The sequence below is a fragment of the Bacillus rossius genome, chromosome 1 (assembly GCF_032445375.1).
Source record: "Bacillus rossius redtenbacheri isolate Brsri chromosome 1, Brsri_v3, whole genome shotgun sequence".
NCBI classification, from domain to species: domain Eukaryota; kingdom Metazoa; phylum Arthropoda; class Insecta; order Phasmatodea; family Bacillidae; genus Bacillus; species Bacillus rossius.
This window is the reverse complement of record NC_086330.1, coordinates 162,922,535-162,942,854: the sequence shown is the minus strand read 5'-3', so window position 1 is coordinate 162,942,854 and position 20,320 is coordinate 162,922,535. Positions and strand designations below refer to the sequence as shown.

Sequence of the window (20,320 nt, the reverse complement as noted above, 5' to 3'; positions counted from 1 at the left end):
GGAAATTTAACTGGAAGGTAGACGTTAACAGGGAGTCATAAAACCGAAATAAGAGCTAGCCTGCGGTTAAATTTTAGCCGGAACTTTAGCCGGGGGTCATAAAACCGACCCTAAGTTGTACAAACAGCCTAGCAATAGGAAGAGATATCAATGAATTTCTAGCCAGTTAACAAACAGTTATTCCTTCCAACCAGAGACATGATTATTCCTTTCCCCTTTCCCTCTATTTTCCTCTCTCTACTAACCTAGATGTATTCTTCTGACTGGTATAGATGACTATTAACACAGGAGAATACGTACTTGCACTACAAATATTTAAGTTATACTACATGCAAGGAGAGGGTGCAAACTTCAGGTCCCTGATTTTGTTATCCCTTTTGCGAGAATAAAGTACCGGTACTTCCCAATCGCAATCTACCCTATAAAGGAGAAACCCCAACCCTGAATTGTTCTCAAATAATAACCTATCAAAACGAGGTACAACTGATATTTCCTGTAACGTTACTTGGAGAACCACCAAGATGGTGTGGGCCAGCGGTTAGAGGATCCGACTACTAAGGTGGCAACTAAGAATGGATATTTTACATTTTATGTCTTAAAGATTTGTATTGAGGCCACTTGTGGCGGCATCAGTCGTCTTGGATATTATTATTATTTTTATTTTGTGTAAAGTTTATTCTTAGATGATTTAATTTTTTATAACACTATTTATGTCCTTATATTATTTAATGGTGTATTTTAATATTTATTTATTGTAACTTTTTAATAGTATACTTGGTTTATTTTACGTTAAGTACTCTTACTCTGTAGTGGGACCTACAAGAAGTAACCAGAACGATCTAGCGGAGTGAGGGGTGGTAGTAGAGGAGGGGGGTGACGTCAGCTGACGTGACAAGGGGAGGCAGCTGCCAGCTGTTTGCGAGGGGAGTGTGTGTTTGACCGCCGGCCGCGGAACTACTCGTGGATAGAGGAATCGCGTCCCAGCCATGGGCAAGTTGTGTTACATTACGTGAGCCAGAATTAACGGCAATATGACGGTAATGCCATGACACGTTTGGCGAAGCGAAATAAGTGGTGGTATACGAGAGCGCGATAGTGTGGGCCTAGTGCACGGGCCACAGAAGCAGTGCGATGCAAGAGGCGCAAAAAGTGAGTGGGGTTTACACCCGACCCCAGCAGTCACCGGCTTCAGAGGTATGCTTCAGTACAAAGTAAGTGTGAGAACTGGATTTTAATACTTTATTTTCCCAGCTGGTAGGATTTACAGAAGATGTGTATTGAAAACAGTGTGCGGCGACGGGTTTTAGTGGTTGGATTATATAGCCTAAACAACGTCATCATTTCGGTTCCTCCCCCCCCCCCTCCACGGAATAGACCTTTTGGGACTTTGGATTAGAATTAATTATACTGCAAGAGGGTCTGTAAACTTAAGTTGTTACACTGTGAACGTAATTATACCAATTTAAATGATACCTAGAATTTACCTTTTAAGTCCCTTTGCCATTTTACAGTATTTAAGTTTGAGCATCTTTGATTTTGTAATTCATTATTATACCTATCACGATAGAGTTTCCAGGACTGTCGGTAAATTTAGTATGCTAATATTTTTTTTTGCGCACTTGCCAAATGTTAGACCAGTCGATGCGCGTCTGTTAAACTTAATTTCTTTACATTCTCAGTATCAGTATGTCAGTGGTGACGCGAACACGGGACTGGCGTGGTAAGTGCGGACGTGTGCAGCTACCCCGGTATAAGGAGAGTTGGCCACAAGTGCGCCACTCTGCTACGGCAGTCTTGTTATTGGTTTTTGCAGTGATAGCGAGAATTACGTTTTCAAGAATAATGGCTACCTCAAATAAACCTTTGGATTCAAGTTTGGAACGCGAAGTTTTGGTAGTATGTTTACGGGAAGCGGGATTAAATGTAACATCTGATGATGATGTACCTTTTTTAGAATTGCTATGGGCGGAGTATAATTTAAAAAAGGAGCGAGATATGTTGGTATCGGGATGTGCTGTAGAACCCCCCGCGGAGGATTTGGCTGGTCGGATTGTGTGTGATTCTTTTGGTAAAGACTTAGATAAGTTTCCGTTGTTGAAAGAAAATACGATTGATGAATTAATTAGGTTTTGCTGGGAAGTGGATCGGGTGCAAGAATGTTATATTTTTGATAGTGATTCGCAGTTGTTGAGGAGTGTAATTGGTAAAAGCTATGGGTTAGCGCGTCATATTATTACTCGTGGCGTAAAAGATAAGTTATGTTGGGAAAAGGTGAAAGAGTTATTATGGCGGAATTTATGTCCTAAGCGGGTCAGGTTGGGGTTAACACACAAACGGGTTGGTCGTTTTCAGAAACCGGACGAGAAGGTGGCTGTGTTTATGTTGGATGTGTTACAACATATAAAATTGTTTGGGGTAGAATTTTCTGAAGTGGAAATCATTGATATGATTATTGAAAACATGCGTCCGGATATAAAGAGAGAATGTTCTTTTATTAAGAGGCCACGGAATTTAGAAGAATTATATGAATGGGCTGTAGAAGTCGATAATATAAAATTTATACAGGAAGAGTATGCGAGAGTGACAGGTGATGATCCTTACTCCAAGTCGGTTCCTGATCCTGTGGTTTGTATGGGGGGGATTAAAAATGAGGTTGAAGTGATTAAAGGCAATAATCATTACAGAGATGGGGTGAGCAGTAAAAAAGAATGTGTCTTTTGTATGAAAAAAGGGCATTTGGTACCGTTTTGTTGGCGGCGTTCAAAGGGATCTATTGGGGAAGGGGATATTAAGAATAACAGTAACAATAAAAATAAAGAGGTGATTTGTTATTGTGGAGAATTTGGACATTTTCGTAAAGAATGTAGTAAACAACGGCGGAAATGTGAATTATGTGGCTATTGTGGGAAAAGCGGCCATAGGTCGCGGAAGTGTAGGCTAAAACGGCAGGATAATCGTTTTATATTTAAAGATAAGCATAGAGTAATGATCATGCGGGAATCTAACAATTTCTATGCCTCTGTTTAAGTGGGCCCAGAGTCGATAAAGGCCTTAGTCGATACGGGAGCGAGTAAGAGTTTCATAAGTTGGGAGTTTTAATAGCATTGTAAACAAAACAAAAAAAGTTAAAAAGGGAAGTGACCTTATTGAAGAGGGGATAACCATTCAGCTAGCTGATGGGAAAGTGCGAGAAAGTAATAGGAGGGTTAAATTACATATAAAAATTCAGAAATTTTTGTGGGATCGTGAATTTTATGTAATCCCCGACCTTATTTGTAAGATGATTTTAGGTTTGGATTTTTAAAGCGACACCCGAACTGTAATCGATTGTAAGAAACAACAGTTGTGTTTTGGTTTTGTGCCCCGGTTTAAAGTAGGTTTAGTGAAACCCTTGGGGAAAAGAAAGGTGATTTGTGGTGGAATTGAAGGGGCGAGAGAAAGGCTTAGTGAAAAAGAAATTGAGAAAATTCAGGGAATTATTAATGAGTTTCAGGACGTTATTACCAAGAAAGTAGGAAAGTGTGTTATGGAGCCTTATGAAATTAAATTCACTGATGAAGTCCCAGTAAAGTGTGCCCCTTACCAATGCGCCCCACCTAAAATGCAAGCCTTTAGGGCTATAATTAAGGACTTGCTTAATCAAGATATCATAACCGAATCTAACTCCGCCTATGCTTCTCCCACCTTTTTAGTGAAAAAGAAAACACCTGGCGAATATCGTTTAGTTCTTGACTATAGAATGTTGAACCAAAAGATCCGGGTAGATCCTTTCCCCATGCCTAAAATTGAGGTTATTTTTCAATATTTAAGCCAAGCCAAATATTTTACCATTCTAGATTTGAATGCCGCCTTTCATCAATGTTTGCTGCAACCCGCTAGTCAAAAGTACACAGGTTTCGTAACCTCATGGGGGCACTATGAGTGGTAGAGGGTCCTTTTTGGGTTGAATTTTGGGGCGCAATGCTTATCTAGAATATTGGGGAAACTACTTCAGAATGTACAATACAAGTTTGCCATTAGCTTTTTAGATGATATATGCATATATTCAAATTCCCTTGATGAACACCTGGAACATTTGCGTGTCATACTTGGTAAACTAAGGGAAGCAGGTTTCACCTTGAACCCCGAAAAAATTTGTTGGGCGCAAAGGAAAATACACTTTCTAGGTTTTATCGCAGGAGATGGAAAAATGGAGATGGACCCCCAAAAAATAGCCCCAATTGTGAAATTTCCCCCACCTAAAAATATAAAGGGGGTGATGAGGTTTCTTGGAATGATTGGGTTTTTCAGTCGTTTCATCCCCCATTTTGCTGAATTAAGCAGTCCTCTAAATCACCTAAAAAAGAAAGGAGTTGTATTTGAATGGGGTAAAGAGCAGGATCACGCCTTCAGAGAGTTAAAAAGAGCTATCTCTAATCCTCCGGTTTTGACATTGCCCGATTTTAGCAAAAGATTTGTAGTACAGGTAGACGCTTCGAGCCTTGCCTTAGGGGGGGGGGGGGGGTGGGGGGGGGGTGCTTTTACAAGAAGGAGAGAAAGGATTACAACCTGTGATGTATATAAGCCGCACGCTCAATAAACACGAGCAGAAATATAGTGTATACGAGAAAGAGGCATTGGCATGCATTTACGCCCTGGAGCGTTTTGAAAATTTTATTGAGCATGACGAATTTGATCTGTGTACCGACAATCAAGCTATCACATGGTTGTTTACCCATCCTCGCCAGCTAGGAAAAATAGGTTGATGGGTAATGCGGTTAACAAGATTCAGGTTTAAGATTAAGCACATTAAAGGAAACGAGAATCCTGTCGCCGATGCCTTATCTCGTATGTATGAGGCCGAAGGACTGCAAGAGGAGGAATCGAATGAGCCTATTCAGAAAGGGGATGAGGATGAGGAAGAAGGGGTAGTAGATGATGAATGTTGCAATGTATTGGGGCAATTTCCAGAAAGTTTTGTAGACTTACGCAAGTGGCAAGAGGAGGATGGGGAAGTAAAGAAAATTACAAAAGGAATATTAGAATCACGGTATAAGAATTTTGTTTTTTTTAAGGGATTGTTGTATTATGTGAAAGATGGTAAGAGAAGGGCCTTCGTGCCCCAATCAGTAGTAAATTTAGTTCTACGGTATTATCATGATTCTGTGGTAGGAGGACATGGGGGAATACAGAAAACCTTAGTGAAGATTTCTGAGTCCTTATATTGGCCCGATATGAAGGAAGATGTGGAGAAGTATGTCAAAGGTTGTCGGGTCTGTCAGGCCGCAAAACAGCCACGTTCCACTAAAATTGGGATATGCGGTGGAAAGGGTTGAACGTCCGTGGGAACGTGTCTTTCTGGATATCTTTGGGCCTTTACCCAGGTCGTTAAAAGGGAATGTATACTTGATGAACTTGGTTGATGGGTTTAGTAAGTTTTGTTTTTTTTTTACCTTTAGGTGGTACTTCTAGTGGCCGTGTAGTCAGTGCTTTAATTGAGAGAGTATGGGGTTTGTTTGGTGCGCCTGAAAGTTTAGTCACTGATAATGCTACCTATTTTACGAGCCAGGTTTTTGAGCTAATGTGCTTTAGTTGGGGTATCAAACACTTCACTACGAGCCCTTATTACCCCAATCCGAATCAGGTGGAAAGAGTAAACAAAAATATTAAGATTGCTTTGACTATTTTTAGTCAAAAGGAGCATCGGAGATGGGATGAAAATCTGCAATTTTTGAACATGGTCTTTAATTTGAATAAGCACGACACCACCCAGCATACACCCGCGGAGGTGTTTTTAGGGAGAGATTTAAGTCATCCTCTGTTAAATGTATGGGGAATACACCCGGAAACTTTGAGTATTCATAGCCCTAGACGTTTGGAAGAGGTATGGACAGATGTAGCGATGAATTTAGAAAAGGCTAGAAAGAAAATTTGCTCACAGTATAATCAAGGTCGGACTCCAAATCCTTTCGCGGTGGGGGAGGAGGTGTGGTGTCGTGAACATCATTTGAGTGATAAAAGTAAATTCCGTACTGCCAAGTTGGAATTTGCCTTTGGTGGGCCTTATTGGATAATCAAATTTTTGGGACCAGTGACGGCCTTGTTACAGAAAGTAGGCGAGTCCTTAAGGCGATTGGTGCACGGTAAAAAACGGTCACAGGCCCGAAAACAATGAATTTTTTATCATATGATCATTAAAGAGTCTAGATGCCTATGTGGGTGACTGTTACTATGTAGGGAGGTCAGGAGCTTAGTTCCAGCTCGTCAGTGGCGAGATGGCCTTCAAACGGGAAGGGTATCGCTGGCGGTCGCTCTGCGGCCTGCCATCTAGGAGGAATTAACAGAACATCGAAGGTTTTATCTCCCTCTCCCTCTAACACACAGCCGATAAGGTTCTATCGTGCCCGGAGGAGGGGAAGGTTTAGCAGGTTTCTCTTTCACTCATCCTTCGCCATGGGGAGGCGGAATGGATTATTTATTTGTTCACAACTGCGCACGTTATGTGGCTGAGAGCGCACATCTTCTCACTAAACTCGCTCGTTCTCTCACACTATTTCAATAAATCTTTTCAAATCTTCAACATCAATACTTTAAACCATTGCGCTTCCTACGAATTAATTATATTTCATGCACGTGCCCGAATTCAGCTGCAAAAAAATAAAACGGGTAGTCAATTTTTTTCTTCAAAAACCTTCCGAAACACTGTGTGTTAAAAAACATTCTGAAAGCCCATTTTTCTAGATAAATGGAAATTCTAAATCACCTACACCACAAGGAAAAATTGTGCTTTAATATTATGTAAAGAAAACACCTCTTAGTTTTATAGTTATGTAAAGGTAGTGTGATATGTTTTAGATGTCGCACCATCTTATCATCCATGTAGAAGAGTTACCCGAAAAGCTAACAAGACTATTGCCATGGAAATGGAAATATGGTTAAGGAAATATTTTTCAAATGTTTGTAAACAGTAAACAACATATAAAAAATTTATAACTGTAAAATTAAAATACAAACAACCCTATAGCAAATTTAATTTCAATATGAAAAAGTCTACAATAATGTTTACAAGAAACGAAATTGCAATAGCAATACAAAAATATCGCAATTTTGTTACATTGTTAACATATATATTATTTTTAATAAAGGCAATAAAAATGACATACTCAATATTTGGAATACAATAAATACCTTAAGCCCTACATAATTGCTGCGATATTCACAATAAATGCTTTTCTTAAATATAGTAATTAAAAAACATCGTAAATAAATTATGAACATACATATTATGGTGAAGGAAAGTGGAAAGTATCACACTGAAAAATCTTAGAGGGTAGTTTTCTTCATCTTATTTCTTTCTTTGCGTTTTTGGTCTTGTTCGTTAAAATATTTCATGTTCAAATACTTGATACGCATATACGTTCTTGTCCTGACAAAACAGTATATAACTTCTTCTGGATATTTATTTTCAGTATTTCCGCAAAGAATTTCAGTCAGTGATTCAAAAATCCCCTCTTTTTTGCACAAATTGTTGCCATGAATATTATCAAAACACATTTCAGCGATCTTTATTAATTCAAAAAATTCATTAGTGGGACATTTTAAGTTACCCTTTGATTGTACATGTATCCAGCTATCGTCCTCCGAATTGAAATCCGTAGTGCCAAGGTCAGGATATTTATTTCTGAAACGGTGAGCTATATAGCCAGAAACATATTTCAGCCCTTCAAGAGAAATTTCGTCACTTGAAAGGGACCTGGCCTCTAAATCTAAGTCTATTTCTTCCATGTTAGCAAGATCTATTTCATTTAAGGGTGATTTCTCTTGAAATGTCTTTGTAAAATACATTTCCTTGCACAAAAGTAGGTCTGTAATTTCATTCTGATAAGCACTGTCCTGTTCCATTTTATTTGACGAAAAATCACTTACCAAACACATTTCGTCTGTCTTCTCATCCGTGTTTTTCCGTTTAGCAAAAACTGCTGCAGAATGTTTTCACAATATGTAGTTTATAATTCTGTATTTAAAGTAAATGGGCGACAGATGCGTATTTTGATGTCCCATACCTCTAATATACGGAGAGAGAGAAAACCACTCTAACACATCTTAGTTCAGTTTAACTGTTAACAAATATTTAGGTTAACAGGTCCTATACATATTTCCGAATGTTTTACTGACTGAGTTATACTGGACATTAATTAAATTGATCGCTGATATTTATACTTTTAAACGAAATTTTGGATTTATCATTTTATGTAAACTCTAATGCGTTAAAAAGTGTAACGCAACACTACACACAGGTAGTGATGTCTAGTGCACTGCCCTATGCACATTAGTTAACAAAAAATAAAATGAAATAGTAATTACTGATAAATAATACCTTGATGTCGTGATACAAGTAACACATGCTTATCTGATATTTATCTCAATTAGAATACGAAATAGGAAGACAAAATAATTAACAGATTTTAAGACTGATTTATTACTAACACAGTACAGTGCATTTTGAAGACAAATGGGTTTTAAGAAATGAAAATCGTACTCGATTAAAGGATGGTATGGTGTTTGGTATATTAAGGTTTCCCTCAAAGTAACGGTTTCACAATGCTTTTAAGATATTAGTTACATCCCAACATAAGTTTAAAACATTTCTCTTAAGAGTGTGCTTCGTAGCATTAAAAGATGTGCCTTAATTATTTTGCAAATTTATCATTGTTATGGTGACGATGACAGGGGTTTTCGTAATATGTTTAGAAATATAGTACACTATTAGCAACTCCGTTAAGAACTGTTATTTTATTCACACAGAGAAAAGAAATACAAAATGCTAAAATTTGGCGTTTGTCTTTTTATCTACTATATAGGTTTGTTATTATATGTGTGTTGTAACATGTATAAACATGTTAAATATATTCAACAATATTTGGTGATTATATATATTAAAAAACTTTTATGTAAGCGACTTGAAACTATGTGAAAGGTTTTCAGTCTATAAAGGCCTATTCTATGATTTTTTTTAAATTATTAATTCTTATGCAAACAATTAATAAAATTGAAAGTTTCTTACATTGTCAGTATATACATAGCATTACAGTTATTCCAAACAATTCTCTACCAGTGTTTACCTAAGGTTTGCATGTTACGTTGGTTCTTCTACTAATACACGTATATTACAAGAGGTTTGTAATAGATTAAATGAGGTAAGTAAGAATTCGTTTTTATAAACGTTGTGTATAAAATTATAAATTTTGAGTCGTATAATAACAAAAAGAAGTGCGTTCCGAAGACATATGTCGGTAGTGTTACCCACTGAAACATTATTCCCTCTTCAACTCTCTGTAAAAATAAAAGTATGGGGTTGAAAGCGTCAAAAGGGGTATATAAATAAAATTTGAGGCTTCTTCCTTATTTCATACGCTGGTGTCCCCCACTTATAATTGCAAACAAAAATTTTTCCTCGATGTTGTAATTTACTCTGCGTGTTCACAAAATTTTTTGGCAGTAAATATGTATTTAATTTTAAAAAATGAAAGCATTCATGTTTCGAAAAAAATATTAAAGCGATGTGGGGAAAAATGTTTACAGATACTCCAGTAAAATTTTCAGTTTGATTGTTTTGATAGTTTCGGAGCTGTTGCGAGTTTAGTTTGGAGGATTTTTCGGCCGCGCGAGGCATGTTTGGCTCTTTTTCGTTTTCTTCCAGCGTAGGAAGCAGGGAACAAAACGCCGATACCCGGCTTCACCTCGCATCCTCTGCTGGCCTTCCCTTGTCCTCTCCAGATGTATTACTGTATATTAGCTCCATGAGCGTGACCTTGACAGACCCTTCGTTTCTTCGGCCTCCTCTCTCGTCATCCCTCTACACCCCATTCTTCCCCCTCCCCACCCGCAGGCTGCGGCCAGCCGGCCGGAGCTCCGCCGGACTACCTGGTTCCGACAAGCGCCGCCCTCAGCGCCACGTCGCGGGGACATTCTTCCCGGCGGCGAGAGTTTTACACGCAGCACTAGAACTGTCACTCCAGAGGGCGTGTTTTGAGTCGGATTGTATCAAAAACAAAAGGATATGAAAATATATACATAACTCAAAAGTGTTCTGCCAATTATGTTTTCATTTTTCATTTAAATTTATTCTTTAAATCGCTCCTGAAGTAGTCCAGCAGTGATCAATATTAAACTGTAATTTTGACGATGAAAATTTTTTTTTCTTACTTTTATAGGTGCAGTAACCTATTCTTACACTCGTTTCTTGAACTATACTTAAGTTTAACATAATTATGTGTTTTCTAAATAATTCTGGCTTGGAATAAAAATAAATGCATTTAAAATGACATAACTCAGTAAAAAAAAGTTTATTAAAAATATCCTACGTATATTATGTCTTAAAAAGAAGCATCAAAAATAAATATGTACAGTTAAATTAGTTTTGTCGTAATATTTTCCATGCACCAATCGCCTTAAGAGTAAAGAAGGCACACATTAGCCATCTAAAAGCAGTTAATTGAGTTTGGGTGTGTCTTCAATTGTTAAAAGATCTATATTGTAATGTTTGGTTTAATAAGTTAATTGTTATTCTTTTTTGGTGTTTTAGAATTTTAGATTTTTAGTATGTGATTTTTTAGGATACATTTTGCCTTTTGCATTTATTTTTGCATTAGCCATTTTATATACGTATATTTTTGAAAAGATTTTTTGGATTGCTACAGCACTTGTTTAAAAGGGTTTGTTTTCCGAACGGATTTTTTGGAAGTAAGTAGCCTTTAGGATCATAGCTTTAAAGCATTTAATGTAATTCCAGATTTTATAAACTGTAAGTTCTTATTATGTAATAATCAATTTATTTAGTATTTTTCTCTTTTAAATTTCAATTTAGTTTTTTGGGTGATGTAAAACCATTTTGAGACTTTAGCTGTAGGTCGTGCCTTTTGCCCTTTCTTTGTGCTTTCGAGTCTACTTACTGTTTACGAGTTTTTTCTAGTTTTCTTTCTTAGTCTTTTCGCGTTTCTTTCTTCTCTTGTAGGTGTTTCTTTGGGTGGCTTTACGTGTCGCAGACCTGATAGTTAAAGGGCTCAAGGAAGTAATTTTTTTTTTTGTCGGGGTGGTTGAGGCCACTTGTGGCGGCTTCAGTCGTCTTGGATATTATTATTATTTTTATTTTGTGTAAAGTTTATTCTTAGATGATTTAATTTTTTATAACACTATTTATGTCCTTATATTATTTAATGCTGTATTTTAATATTTATTTATTGTAACTTTTTAATAGTATACTTGGTTTATTTTACATTAAGTACTCTTACTCTGTAGTGGGACCTACAAGAAGTAACCAGAACGATCTAGCGGAGTAAGGGGTGGTAGTAGAGGAGGGGGGTGACGTCAGCTGACGTGACAAAGGGAGGCAGCTGTTAGCTGTTTGCGAGGGGAGTGTGTGTTTGACCGCCGGCCGCGGAACTACTCATGGATAGAGGAATCGCGTCCCAGCCATGGGCAAGTTGTGTTACATTACGTGAGCCAGAATTAACGGCAATATGATGGTAATGCCATGACACGTTTGGCGAAGCGAAATAAGTGGTGGTATACGAGAGCGCGATAGTGTGGGCCTAGTGCACGGGCCACAGAAGCAGTGCGATGCAAGAGGCGCAAAAAGTGAGTGGGGTTTACACCCGACCCCGGCAGTCACTGGCTTCAGAGGTATGCTTCAGTACAAAGCAAGTGTGAGAACTGGATTTTAATACTTTATTTTCCCAGCTGGTAGGATTTACAGAAGATGTGTATTGAAAACAGTGTGCGGCGACGGGATTTAGTGGTTGGATTATATAGACTAAACGTCATCATTTCGGTTCCTCCCCCCCCCCCCCCCCCCTCCACCGTAATAGACCTTTTGGGACTTTGGATTAGAATTAATTATACTGCAAGCGGGTCTGTAAACTTAAGTTGTTACACTGTGAACGTAATTATACCAATTTAAATGATACCCAGAATTTACCTTTTAAGTCCCTTTGCCATTTTACAGTATTTAAGTTTGAGCATCTTTGATTTTGTAATTCATTATTATACCTATCACGATAGAGTTTCCAGGACTGTCGGTAAATTTAGTATGCTAATATTTTTTTTTGCGCACTTGCCAAATGTTAGACCAGTCGATGCGCGTCTGTTAAACTTAATTTCTTTACATTCTCAGTATCAGTATGTCAGTGGTGACGCGAACACGGGACTGGCATGGTAAGTGCGGACGTGTGCAGCTACCCCGGTATAAGGGGAGTTGGCCACAAGTGCGCCACTCTGCTACGGCAGTCTTGTTATTGGTTTTTGCAGTGATAGCGAGAATTACGTTTTCAAGAATAATGGCTACCTCAAATAAACCTTTGGATTCAAGTTTGGAACGCGAAGTTTTGGTAGTATGTTTACGGGAAGCAGGATTAAATGTAACATCTGATGATGATGTACCTTTTTTAGAATTGCTATGGGCGGAGTATAATTTAAAAAAGGAGCGAGATATGTTGGTATCGGGATGTGCTGTAGAACCCCCCGCGGAGGATTTGGCTGGTCGGATTGTGTGTGATTCTTTTGGTAAAGACTTAGATAAGTTTCCGTTGTTGAAAGAAAATACGATTGATGAATTAATTAGGTTTCTGGGAAGTGGATCGGGTGCAAGAAAGTTATATTTTTGATAGTGATTCGCAGTTGTTGTGGAGTGTAATTGGTAAAAGCTATGGGTTAGCGCGTCATATTATTACTCGTGGCGTAAAAGATAAGTTATGTTGGGAAAAGGTGAAAGAGTTATTATGGCGGAATTTATGTCCTAAGTGGGTCAGGTTGGGGTTAACACACAAACGGGTTGGACGTTTTCAGAAACCGGACGAGAAGGTGGCGGTGTTTATGTTGGATGTGTTACAACATATAAAATTGTTTGGGGTAGAATTTTCTGAAGTGGAAATCATTGATATGATTATTGAAAACATGCGTCCGGATATAAAGAGAGAATGTTCTTTTATTAAGAGGCCACGGAATTTAGAAGAATTATATGAATGGGCTGTAGAAGTCGATAATATAAAATTTGTACAGGAAGAGTATGCGAGAGTGACAGGTGATGATCCTTACTCCAAGTCGGTTCCTGATCCTATGGTTTGTATGGGGGGGATTAAAAATGAGGTTGAAGTGATTAAAGGCAATAATCATTACAGAGATGGGTAGAGCAGTAAAAAAGAATGTGTCTTTTGTATGAAAAAAGGGCATTTGGTACCGTTTTGTTGGCGGCGTTCAAAGGGATCTATGGGGGACGGGAATATTAAGAATAACAGTAAAAATAAAAATAAAGAGGTGATTTGTTATTATTGTGGAGAATTTGGACATTTTCGTAACAAATGTAGTAAACAACGGCGGAAATGTGAATTATGTGGCTATTGTGGGAAAAGCGGCCATAGGTCGCGGAAGTGTAGGCTAAAACGAATCTCCCAAGTTGGCAACCCTTTTGGTTTATTTTTTACCAGGGATTCCCAATTGAATTGTTTGTATTTTGTTCTCCCAAGATGCCAACCCTTTTCGTTTATGTACTCCAAGCACTCGACCGACTGTATGAAAATTGACAACTACTATGTTTCGGCAGAGTATAGAAACCCTGAAGATAGCTTGCAGGATCCAGCAGAACCTAATATGACGTGGTATAGCGCTCACGTCCGTGAATCACAATATTTCTTGCAAGTTATTAAATGTGCGGATGAATCCTGCTGTTCCCACTTGAGGAGTGCATTAAAATCTGTCTTTCCAGAAAATTTCCTGCCGCCACCCTGCCCAATCCTTCAAACCGCAAACAAGCTCGTGGTACCTAGTCAGATAGACAAAGGATCATGCAAGTTTTCGCCACTTCTTGTGAGGTTGTCTGTTGATCTGTCGCCGCCTCTAGAAGGGTTTAGCAGATGCCTTACGATTTCTTTTGCCAATCAGTACAATCCGACCTAAAGAATCGAGTATGTTCAACCTGTGGGATTTATTTTACATCCTACAAGAGTGTGCAAATGCACAATCGTTTCATGCATGGCAAGACTGCCCAAGACCTACGTGAAAGTCGAGTACGGCCACAGCGACTTGCTGCAAGAAGGGCAAATGAGCTTCTCTGCATTGTGCGTCGCTGTGAAACATCGTCTGAGGATGCCAATTGGCTGGACGAAGACGAAGTTGATGCAAGCGGGTTAACAATTCCGGAACCCTCTTCGTCTGCTCTCCGGATGCCAGTAATGAAAGAATCTGAGTGGATGGCTAACCCATGGACAGAGGAGCAGTAAAACTCCAATTGAATTGTTTTTTTTTACAATCTACTTATTTTAATTATGGCTAATTTTTTTTTTAATGTTTTATGTTTTCGTTTGATCGTATTCTTAAATACGATTATATTTTGACAAATATATTTTATTGCAGTTAGATTTATGTTTGTAATTGCATTGCCAAAGGTAAAAATAATTATTAGAAATAAAATTTGCTATTTGATTTTAATAGCTTTATTAGTAAAATGCTAATATAGGAGAATGCATAAGAAGAACAATGGCGGATAAAGCAAAAAGTGTGTAAGAACATAGCCAAGTCAGGAAAACGACATAATTAAATGTATGATTGAGTAGTAAAAATTTATTAGGACAAAAAAAAACATTAGAAAGCTATTGCTTTTAAAAACAAGACATTAGAATGTAAATAAATAACTTTAATGCGATTAAAACAATAACAAAGGTATTTTAGTGACTTATTCCGGTACGTTACGCCACATAATTGTGACTTTTAGGTAAAAATGGTCACTTAGGGTTACATAACGTTTTATTAGGGGGGAGGGGGTTACAGAAAAACGTTACGGTGTGTTACATGGGGGGAGAGGGGGTCAAAAATATCAAATAATTGCATTACGTAATACTTGAATGCTCCCATATATAGATGCATAGAATTATATAGAAGAGATAATGATAGTGGGAGATATATTTTGTATATATGTAGATAAAAAAGAGACAAATAGAGATAGAGGGATACATAGATATATATAAATGTAGATAGAAATAAAAATATATATTTAGAGAGATGGATAGATGATTTGTATGTGTGTAACTACTTCAAACATATTACAAAACAAAACTGAATGAGGCATTGCAATGTATGCCGAGCATTAGCTAGATAAGAGAATCTTTTCAATATTAGTAATCTCTTATTTTTCAGCTTTTTTCTATATTACATACAGACCACCAAATTTTATATATATATACAGGTAAATAACTATACACTGGCAGAACGTCTGTTGGGATCTGAAAGTGATATAAATTATTTTGCACACTTGAAATTCAAATTAAGAAGACAATTACTAACTACATCTGATTTTGAAAAAGGTCCCCTTCACCCTGTGTTCAGCCCGGGCAACGCCGGGTACTGCTTCTAGACATTTCTATACAGAGTGTATCAAAATTCATGTTACAACGCTTGAGGGTAGAAAGCTCTTATTATTTGCAACCATTTTTGCCAATAAACATGTTGCCGGAAACGCGTAGTTAAGCCCCTGTAGCCACAAAAAGAGTCAGCGTAGGCAACCCGTTGGCCTTTGTGCGAGACAGACGATGCTGTGGTGAATTACGTGTTTGCGATGCCGGGCAGCGCTCCAGAGGACTGTACGATGTTGAATGCTGACCCCCGCCCCTTTTTACTTCCGTTGGTGGCGCCCTGACCTCTTTTCTTCCGTTCGTGCCGTGCCATAGCACTGCGCAGCGTGACATCGCATTGTCGCAGTGTGTTTTGATATCACTGGTGGTCTGTTGTTGACTGTTCTGTCATAGCAGCAAACTCGTGGTGTCATTTCATTCGCTGTGGTTCTGAAATGGGCGATGTTTTAGTGGAGCTCAATGGAGTACACGTTTAGTGAGTACACGGACATACTGCTTGTTTACGGGGAAGCTAGAAAAAATGGACGAGTCGCCCGTCGTCTGTACGAAGAACGATATCCGGGTCGTAGGATTCCAGCTCACACCATGTTTGCAAGACTTACTCAGCGAAAACGTGATACTGGTACATATGCCGTCACAAGACCAAATGCTGGTGCTCCACGCAGGGTTCGTACTCCCAGTTTTGAAGAAGATGTACTTCAGAGATTTGAGGAGAGTCCGGATACAAACACAAGGGCAGAAGGTTCTGATATGAACGCAGACAAAATGGCTGTTTGGCGAGTTCTTCATGAGCAACTCTTGTACCCGTACCACCTTCAAAAAGTGCAACACATGGGTCCGGCGGACTATCCTCTTCGCATGACCTTTTCTCGTTGGTACATTCGAAGAGTATTGAGGAACCCCGAGTTAGCGGTTTATTTCAGCGATGAAGCCAAATTCACTCAAGACGCTATTCTCAATTCGCACAACAGTCATGTTTGGAATGATGTCAATCCGCATGCAACGTGTGTCACAGCTCGCCAGGAACGTTTTTCAGTTAATGTGTGGGCCGGTATTGTTGACGGTGTACTCATCGGGCCTTTTATTCTTCCGCCACGACTTACCGGCGCCGGATACCTCCACTTCCTTCAAAACGAACTACCAGGTCTTCTTGAAGAGGTTCCATTGCATGTCCGACGTGTGATGTGGTACCAACATGACAGGGCACCACCTCATTTTCCCTGCAAGTGTGAGAGTATTTAAACCAAACATTTCCAAACCGATATATGGAAGAGCGGGCCCTGTCGCATGGCCGCCATGGTCACTGGACCTAACCCTGTTAGATTTATTTCTGTGGGGTTACGTAAAAGGGCTTATCCACGCTACGCCTGTAGAAACGGTAGAAGAGCTTACACAGCGAATCATTGAAGCGTTCAAAATCATAAGGTCGACTCCACTCATGCTCCAGCGTATCCGTGAAAACATGATTCGCAGTTACACCTCTGTGTCGCTCAAGGTGGGCGTGTTTTTGAGCCGTTGCTTTAGGCTGTCACATTGTTAAAACGTATGCAACAATTTCAATGTTGTGAAACAAAGCCGAAGCTGTGATTGATTTCAGAGTGAAATTAAAATCTGTGCCACGATTAAAAAGGTTATTTCTCTACTCGAACGCCCGCACATCCACAACATAACACTCTACAACGGGTTGCCTACGCTGACTTTCTGGGGCTACGGGGGGAGAGGCGCAGGTGACGTTGGGACGGCCCGTGAATGTGCGCAGGGCTGATCTACGTGGTGGGCGGCTTAACTACGCATTGAGGCAACATGTTTATTGGCAAAAATGGTTCCAAATAATAAAAGCTTTCTACCCTCAAGCGTTGTAACATGAATTTTGGTATGGTACATCCTGTATATGTATATATATATATTTTTCATATTTACTAATAAAACTAAAGAACAGAAAAATAGGGTGCAAATATGCACTAACTGGTTAAATTTATAAGTTCACGAGTATATTAAATGATTAGAACTCAAATTTTTAGTGACAATAGAATGATTCGCCAATCAAGAATGGTTTTACTTGTTTGAAAAAAGCTGCCTGTTTGAGAAGCACATTTACTTATAAATTTCAAGGAAGCTTGCTGTTTTTAGTAAGAAGGCTTTTTTTGTTGGCGTATTTTGAAGGTTTTATTTCTTATGTTGTGTTGAGCTTATGAAATTTATTTGTAATAAGAATTGAGTATCATAGTGATCTAAACATACTAAACACAGGAATGATTGCATATACTGGTGGTCAACTATTATCTGATGTTGGTATTTACCAGACATAAGTGCAGTTAAATAAAATATTCATTTAGAGTTTTAATTGAAACATCAAAATGTTAAAAATAGAGGGTTCAATATGTCGTAAGCTCAACACACAAGAAATTTTCTTACACTAGTTTATTCAATCCATTTACTGACAGAATATTTTTTAAACCCAAAAACATAAAAAATAATCAGGTATGGGATTGGTAAACTATTGGTATAAACACGAGAGATCAGACCACGGCGTACGCCAGGCTACAGGCGTCATGCGCGTATCACGTAGCCGCCACTGACGTAAGATATGCCACGCCTACCTGGCCGAATTACAAGAGTCGTCGCTACCCCCCCTCCCCCCTCTGCACCCCGCGCATGGTCCTGCCTCGGCACCATTAGCTATCGCTGAGCAGCCTTGGGGATTCCACGGGCCGTCGTGTGAGCTAACAACGCCCTTCTCAACTGTTTGGGCGTCAGGTCGGCTTGGGATGACGCAACTCGTTACATCAACCCTTCTCGACTGTTCGAGCATTGGGTCGACCCGGGATGACGCGGCTCGTAATTAGCCCCTCGCATCCCTTCAAGTAGGACGCCTCTAGGAACTTAAGCCACGACAGTTCCAAGCAGATTTCGAGCGAAGGGAAGTGCGACAGCAGTGAAGAGGGTGAGAGACCCCCCTGAGAGTGGCGCGACGTGGAGTTTGACTGGGCGACGGAGTTCACCGACAGAGTTTTGCGACGGATTTCAGTGACAGGTGCCACGTTAGTCCTGCGAAGAGTCCCAAGACGGTGAGTGCCGCAAGTGCAGTGAGAGTTCAGCGACGAAGTTTTGGTGACTTGAGTTCGGCGACAGTGACACAGACCCACAGAAATTTGTTGTTTCCGCTCCTTCTCACCATCTGTAATGACCTCACTGTCAATGAGGTATTAACCCACCTTTGAAGATATGTTTAAAACAACTCTCTATTGCAGCTTGTTAAATTGTGTCCCAGTTTTGTTTTGTGAAGCAATACTGGGTTATCAACTTTTATAAAATTCTCAGAGACAAATTCTATATTCATTAGCATAATTCATTCATTCTAGAGTATTTTCATAGCATTTTATAATTACTAAATGTGTACTTCTGTCTAGCTATTAAATACATTGGCCTATGTATTTTTTTGTGATTGGGTTCTCTTGCAGCTCTTTTATCGATTTTGGCGGCGAATGTTGTATGTGACGTGGCTGCTGATTGGGCTGTACTCACTGCTAGTGCTTATCCTCATATACACTTTCCAGTTTGACTCCTTTCCAGACTTCTGGGAGAAACACCTAGGGGTACCACCTCACATGTAAGTAAATTTGAGCAAATTTAATGTGTTTTTTGTTTTTGTATCTAAATATAATTACTGATAGTTACTTATAGTAATCAGTTATGCAGTTTTGATACTTTTATTTTAAGGAAACTTTTGTTCATAGACCAAGCCAAGGGCATATCTAGAGAGGGGCAAGGGAGGGCAGTTCCTTTCCCCCCCCCCCCTTTTTTTATCTTTTAAAAAGTGGCAAACTAAACTAAACAGAACAAAAGCAGGAGCAAGTAGAAAATTTTGTAACTAATCCTCATAAACTATTCTTTATAAAAATGTTAGTAAATGTTGTTAAGACTTTTGTTATTCTTTAGTATTGAATTCTGAAAAATCCACCCCCTCCACCAATTTTGATTTGGATACACCCATGCATCAAGCTCTGAAAATATAAAAGAACTACTTAAATTAATAAACACATTATTGTAATCTAAATATGATACACAGTTGTTGCAACACATTTTTTCATTGGCTTCCTTTAAAAACAGATTATTTGATATTAATTATGTTTATTTTAAAATCACATTTTTTTAATGGTGTCATACTCCCTTTTTTTGTTTTATTAATTTGGTTTCCATTTACTTTTAGATTATAATTGACTGTAGTAGTGGTAGTTGCAATCATATTTAGGTAAAAAACATTAATTTAAGAATCTTAAGTATAGATAAGTTTTCACCTTTATTTTCATTGTCACATAACAAAATAATCCAGTCGAGTAGCATGTTCAGTTATAGATACAAAGTAAATTAATATCTGACGATGCTTGAGTCATTGTTAACTTCAGCATTCAGCACTACTGACCTTAATATTGTAAAAATAAAAATACATACCTTCTGGTGACACCTTTTGGTGAAGAATTTATCAACTTTTTTTAAGGGCTTTGGTGATTTAAATTTACTTTTACAACATTACATTATACAATTTAAATTGTTTTCATTAGCATAAATAGTTTATATAATTGTTCTCTTTTTTTTTTTTTCAAGAACTAAATATTTGTGTTAATGTAACTGACTTTTAACTTGGTAACATTAAATTTTTATTCTTAGCTCACTATCATTATTTATTTTATCCCTCTGATAACATGCTCCTTTACAAGTTGCAACTCATTTTAGGATCGCACGGGCAGTCCTAAAGGTTGCAGCCCGATTTTGGAAGCCAGGAACATAACTATAGAAGCATTACAAAGATATTAAAAGTTTGGTTCACGGTCGCTATCAAAAACGTTTGGATCTGTATCCCCTTTCCCCATCGTTTCTCTCTGTGACATTCAAGCTTTCAGGCAACTGCATGTAAACAAGTGATCATTATTGCACTGCTC

The 20,320-nt window shown here is 38.5% G+C and overlaps 1 protein-coding gene across 1 annotated transcript in view; it reads left to right on the top strand.

Annotated features, from left to right (window-relative positions):
- LOC134527075 (piezo-type mechanosensitive ion channel component-like) overlaps positions 1 to 20,320 on the top strand; it is a 252,374-nt gene that overhangs the window by 78,991 nt on the left and 153,063 nt on the right. The window contains exon 13 of the mRNA XM_063359411.1: positions 18,842 to 18,990. Within this exon, the coding sequence (XP_063215481.1) occupies positions 18,842 to 18,990 (149 nt within the window). The remainder of the gene's footprint in view (positions 1 to 18,841; positions 18,991 to 20,320) is intronic.